Here is a 6258-nt window from a genome sequence, read left to right on the forward strand (position 1 = left end):
CACGATGGCACCCACAGCAGTCTTCAGGCTCCTGTAGGGAGGCTGTAGTCGTACACGTATAGGGAGGCTAGTGCTGGGCCAGGTTTAACACCCTTCCCATGCTCCAGCACCCACAGGGTGGTGCTGGCGGCTCTCCCGGCTCCTCCTTCCTGGCCCTAGGCACAGCCCAGTAAGGCTGTGGCCTGATTGTACCAGAACAGAAGGAAGTCCAAACCCCGCTGACTCCTTGAGCACTGATGGGGAAAATAAGCCACAAAGGGCCATGACAGGACAGTCTGGGTCACACAAGCCACGCTCCCTGCGCTGAAGGCTTCGAAGAGTCTGCCAAGAGCAATGTCTTCTGTCATCCTGGAGGGCTGCGGTCTCTTATGGCCCCACATGTTCAGAACGGGACCTTAAGGGAGGCCACCAGCTGTAGGTGGAGTAGTATCCATGGACCTGCACAGCCCTCACCCTCCCGGCTGGCTCTCGCCCATCGAATTCCTTGTTCCTGGGCCCTGAGGCATATGTGGCAGTCTCTTTTTTATTGTCATTATGCGTTTTTCTATTTGTGTTTTATTGTGGTAAATTATATGTATGTATATATTTAAAACATTTACCGTATCAACTTTTTCTTGTGTAGACAGTTTGGGGACGTTAGTTACATTCACCATGTGATGCAAGCACCATCATCTCTCTCCAAATTTCTGTTGAGTTTTTATACCCTGATATATTCTTTCACTTTCCTTTATGTGGTTGTCATCTTTGATGACCTGGTTTTGTTCCTTTCCTTTCTCCTGATTCCCACACTCCCTTCTTCCCATCCTTGTCACCTCCAGTTTCCTGCCCACAGCCACATCCTTCCTCACACAATCACTGCGCATGGCATGGGAGGAATCCTCTCCCTTTGCCACCTTAGGAAGGCTTCCGGGAGGTTGGAGAGTCCAGGGAGCGCTTTCCTGCCTTTTCCTATCACAGCACACAGATTTCTGTGGAGCACGCTCACGCTCACAGGAAAACCTGCCCAATTGCTCCCAATCCCACCTGGTCATCCTGAAGGCTGAGGGAAGAGCCTGCACCACTCCAACCCAACCCATGTGGAGCATGCACACTGGCTAGAGGTCTGAGTGAGGAAATTTGGTGGTCAAGTTGCTGTCCCATTGGAAGTTTGCTTGCAAAAATTCAAAATGACCACACTGTGTCAGGCTAGCTGGTAACATCCCCCTCAGTTTGTCTCCAAGTTTGCTTCTTCATTCAGTTCCTTCTTCTAGGCAGCATCTGATTCACGTCTTTATCCTTTGAACCCCAAGGTCCTAGAATTATCGTCTGCATCGATTTCACTTGGGCCCCGTGTCTTTGGTGTTTGGGTAGCCTGTCTGTTAAGTCCAAGATTTTGCTGAAAGTATTCCATCTATTAAATTTCTTAGCTTCGACATGAGAATACAACTATGGAAGAAGCTCTGAGGGTGCAATGCTTAAGTGCTTGGTTGCTACCTAAAAGACTGGCAGTTCAAGCCCACCTAGCGTCTCTAGTGTAGAGATATCTAGTGATCTGCTTCCCCAAAGATTACAGACTAGAAAACCTTATGGGGCAGTTCTACCGTGTCACATGGGGTCACTATGAGTACAAATTGACTTGCAGCACCCCCAAAACAAAAAGTTGTGAAGAGGTTAAATAGTTACTCATGGCTGAGGATATGTAGCTATTCCTTTGTTTCAAAGTACCTTAAGTTTTTCAAGCTCCTACAAAATGGTCTTAACACCTTCCCATTTGTACTTAAGGTAACCAACCATCCGGGTATACTCAGCAGTGCCCCAAATTTAGCACTGGAAGACCCACATCCCAGGAAACCCCTCTATCTCGGGCAAGCAGGATAGCTGGTCACCCTTCCAGGGCTGTTCTTACAGGCTGATTTATGTTTTGTCTGCCACTTGGTAGTTTTGTGCTAACCATTACAAGCCCTGGCTCAGGTGGGGAATTCAAAATTTAGAGACTTCATAGACAAGTCTCCCAGTGACTCTGCTTCCATAAATAAATGTGAACAGGAGATGCTTTACTTAGGAGTTTAGAGACCACAACAGAATGTACTATAAAACATCCAGTCTTTTAAAAAACGATCTGGATTTTTTTTCTTGCTCAAATTTTTATTTTTGCGTATTCTTGTGACAATTCTCTTTGTAAGGAATAGGAAGCTAGCAAAAATCAGCTTTTCAGATGATTTCATTTTGAATATACATTTAAAGCTAACAAACCACTGGGAAGTTGGAAAACATGCAACTAATTCCATTTTGTTTAAATCACAACAAACAGGAAAGGTCTGGTTGTGTCCCCACCCCTCCAGCCACAAAAGTGATTTGTCTGCAGTGACTTGCTTCAAAATCACACAGCTGTGAGGTGGCCTGTCATCAAGTCGCGGGCACACACTGTGGGACAATGTATACAACAGCTCAGGGTTCTGTATGGTAAGGACTTGTAGTGGAGTATTTCTTCAACATGTGCATTCAACTCAAAATAATTAAAGCCTGAGATAGTAACTTTATTTTCCAACGAAAGTAGAAGTGGGTCATGACAATGAATATGTCATGTCAGTGTCCACTTGCAAGGCTGTGAGTGAGATAGGGGACAGTTATTAAGTCACTTAGAGTTATGTGACCAATCCCACATTGCCACGTCTGTTTTGCCACTAAAACACAAGGCTGTCACCCTGATCAAATTCTCACTAATACATCATTTATATAAATACCATTGCTAGTTAACAACTAAAATTAGTACATCTTTGGCTACATTAGAAATGGCAAATCTTAGTAACCTCCAAGTTCATTTATGTTAATTATGAATTCATTTTGGTAGGTCTACAAAAAAAAAAAAATTTGAAGCAATTCAAATAGTCTTTCGATACTTTGGTTTGAACCACAAGGTTGGCAGTGCAAGCTCACCAGCCACTCCTTGGAAACCCTGTACAGGGTCACTATGAGTCGGAACCGACTTGACAGCACTTAACAACAATATCTTGGTTCACGATGTTTTGTTCTGTAATTGTGGTAAAAATACGTAGTGTAAAACATTTGCCAATTCAATCATTTTTCCCAGTGACACGGATTACATTCATTACGTTGCACAACCATCCATTATCCCTTTCCAAACCAGTCCATCAGCCCAGGTGTTTTAAAATGAAATCATCCTAGCTGCATTCTTCCTCTACTTATCGCTTACATAAACACACTCTCCATAGTCGACCTGCTGTAGCTGTTACCGTAGCCCCAGGGATGTGCATCCCACGTGGGATCAGGTGCCTCCCTTAGGTTGACTATGCCAGGGGAAGATCGTCACTGTCGTGACCCCACCCCCACTTCACCCTAACCTGAGGATGAAACGCTCCTGGGATCATCATCCCTCAGTGTGCACATTACAGGATACTACTCCAGGAAGGACTGTGCAGACAGCACTACATGAAGGAAACTCTTGTTTGGACTAAAATAGTGCTATATTGCTAGAGATGCTACTTTTATGTGACTAGACCTTTGAAGATGGAAGCTTCAGAAATATGCTTGTGTAGAATTCATCTCATCCAGTGCACTCTGGTAGCGTAGTGGTTACGAATCGGGCTGCGAACCGCAAGGTCAGCAGTTCAAAACTACCAGCCGTTCCGTGGGAGAAAGATGAGGCGTTCTGCTCCTGTAAAGATTTACGGCCTCGGAAACCCTTTACAGGGTCGCTAGGAGTCGGAACACACAGCCACCAGCCACAGTGCACTCTGGCATGTCTGCAGGTCTATGCCCTGCGGCCCGTGAGAATGAGGTCTTTGCCATCCTCCGGGCTACTCCTGGGTCTTCGGTATGGAACCGCAGGAGAGGCACGCAGTTCCTTCCCCAGTTTCTTCTATTTAACATACTTTTCTTTCCCTGGACAAAACATCCCAACTGTAATTACTTCTGTTGAAAGTGCAGAAAATTCCATGAGGTCTGTTGTGACTTTTACTCATTCGGTCTCGGAATTCAGAGAGGCCACTCTGCTGATGGAGGGTTGGGAGTGGCTTCTGTGTGAGGCACCAAGCACTGTTTGCTTTGACTGCTCACCCCATCTTGCAGGTATGGCTTCGATCAAGCATCAAATTGTCTTCTGGTCCACCTCCCATCAGTGAAATTAAATATTTAGATGCTAAGGATTAAAGTGGGAGTCCTAGTGTGGCACTATAGGATTAGCACTGGGTCCCAAGGTTGGTTTGAACTGCAAGGTCAGTGGCTGCTCCTCAGAAACCCTATTACAGGTCGCTAGGAGTCGGAACCGACTCAATGGCACTAATCAACAACAACAAAGGGTTAATGGGATAGAGAAACTCAAGTATACTCTTAGGGAGCTGGCTGTTCCAGAACTTGTGGTAAAAGATTTGTTCTGACTGTGTGCTACTTAGTGTTACAAAAAGGTCTTTAACAAAAGCAGAAAGGAAACTCTACCGTAAGCAATTCACAATATAGTCATTCCACCTGCAGGACATGGATCCAGGGACACGTTCCAGGAACCTATGCACACAGACTAAATATACTGAATATAGCAGACTACCGTTGTCCTCGCCACAAATAAAATATTACAGTATTTTTAGAGCCTGCACATGCAATTCATTGAAAACTTGAGTTTAACTCTATATCCTTTTTCCTAAAAATAAAATCGCTTAGCAGATTTTTTATATATATAAGCAGTCTGCCTGTTTTCTAGGATTTCTATTGGAAAAGAGAATATTGTCTTCACTCTTGCCTTAAACTGTACTGATTACTGTTTAAAAACGGGAGCCCAGTGGTGCACTGATTAAGGTGCTAAGCAGTGTGAAGCCACCAGTGACGCTATGCCTCCATCAAACGACAGCCTTGGAAACCCTCGGGGACAGTTCTACTCTGTCCCATTGGGTCACCAAGAGTCGGAAGCCACTTGACAGCTGTGAGACTGATTTGGCTGGGCTATAGTTTAGGCATCCTGTAATAGTCATTTTAAAAAGAGGTGAGGCATTTCTGTGACCAAAACTGGGAGAAACTCTCTCCAGAAGTAGAAAACTCCAGAAAAAGAAATGTTTTGAGATTAAAAAGATAAGGAGTATTCTGTAAAAGTCCCCACACAAAATTAAAATTCCAATGCCTTTTAAGGCCTGAATTGTTCTGATGAAATCTTCGCACAGTAATGATAAAGCAAATTGACCATTGCCTCTTTGAAGAAATTTTTTAAAGCAGAGGCTTTCATAAAGAGTGAGCCTCGACCCTCTTCACTGTTGTTATCAAGTAAGATGCTATTTAATCTTTCTCTTTCTCAAAACCAGTGCCCATCACTTTCTTCCCCATCCTCACTGTCTAGATAGAGCAAGGCAACCTTCTTTTCATCAGAAACCACCGACCTCTGGTCGACCATCCTCTGCAGCTGCACCGTCTTACTAAATGCAGCTTCTTCCTTGTCCTTCGGCCCATGGGCTTGGGTTCCGTCACCTGCAGAGGCCTGGAAGGTCCCACCCCCTGTCGGCTCCCTTCTACCGCCAGTGTCTCTCCAGGTACCACGGTCAGACACACCAGGAGCTGCAGCTTCCTTGTCTGCAGGGAAGCGAACCGTGAACTCTTGTGTCCACCTGGCAGAGCTCGGGGTTGCCGCTGCGTGACTCACATCCATCTGAAAGGCAAAGGAGGTTTCTTTGGGTCCCAGTGTAACATGTCTTCATGGCCTACTGCTGTCTGTTAACTCACCTAGCTCAGGGAAACCCACTGAATCAGCAAGTACAAACATTTTGAAAATAGGACCATGGAAGACAGTGTATTCAGAGGTTTCCGTTTCTGTAGAGCCGAGTCTAATGTGCCTAAAGGACCTGCCAATGTTCGATGTATCTTCTGCCCCAAATGAACTTCCTGAACTACCTGTCAGAGGAGGTCTGGGAGTGGCCTTTAGAAGGAGCTCTTTTCAGTCATAAGATTGTTTTTCCAGCGGCCTAAGTGCCAGTGACTCGGGCTATGTCTGCTGGGCACTCTTTGTGAACAACGCTTTCTGGGCTGGGGAATGAGTCCTTGGTAAACTTTCTTAGTGGTTTGGCGCTTCTGAGAACCAATTCAGACATGTGAGGCACCCCGCCAGTGTGCTCAGAACCACTCTGACAATCGACTCCATTTCCTCTAAAAGGGGGTCTGTGAAGTGCATTTTCTCAGTGAACCCTTCTTCAAGGTCTAAGCTCAAGTGCCTTACAGAAATCTGGGAAACCACGGACTCTGCAGTTTGGAAATAATCACCAACTTTCACTAGCCCCGGAGTGG

General features: G+C 45.4%; 2 protein-coding genes across 2 annotated transcripts in view; one reads left to right on the plus strand and one right to left on the minus strand.

The window, feature by feature from the left end:
- Positions 1–173, plus strand: part of LOC102821398 (tetratricopeptide repeat protein 23-like) — a gene marked incomplete at its 5' end in the record, with an annotated part of 122787 nt that extends 122614 nt beyond the window's left edge. The window contains one exon of the mRNA XM_006876505.1: positions 108–173. Within this exon, the coding sequence (XP_006876567.1) occupies positions 108–173 (66 nt within the window). The remainder of the gene's footprint in view (positions 1–107) is intronic.
- A 5102-nt stretch (positions 174–5275) lies between these two features.
- Positions 5276–6258, minus strand: part of SYNM (synemin, intermediate filament protein) — a 45608-nt gene continuing 44625 nt past the window's right edge. The window contains exon 5 of the mRNA XM_006876501.1: positions 5276–5626. Within this exon, the coding sequence (XP_006876563.1) occupies positions 5276–5626 (351 nt within the window). The remainder of the gene's footprint in view (positions 5627–6258) is intronic.

Source organism: Chrysochloris asiatica, unplaced genomic scaffold, assembly GCF_000296735.1.
Source record: "Chrysochloris asiatica unplaced genomic scaffold, ChrAsi1.0 scaffold00384, whole genome shotgun sequence".
Taxonomy (NCBI): Eukaryota; Metazoa; Chordata; class Mammalia; order Afrosoricida; family Chrysochloridae; genus Chrysochloris; species Chrysochloris asiatica.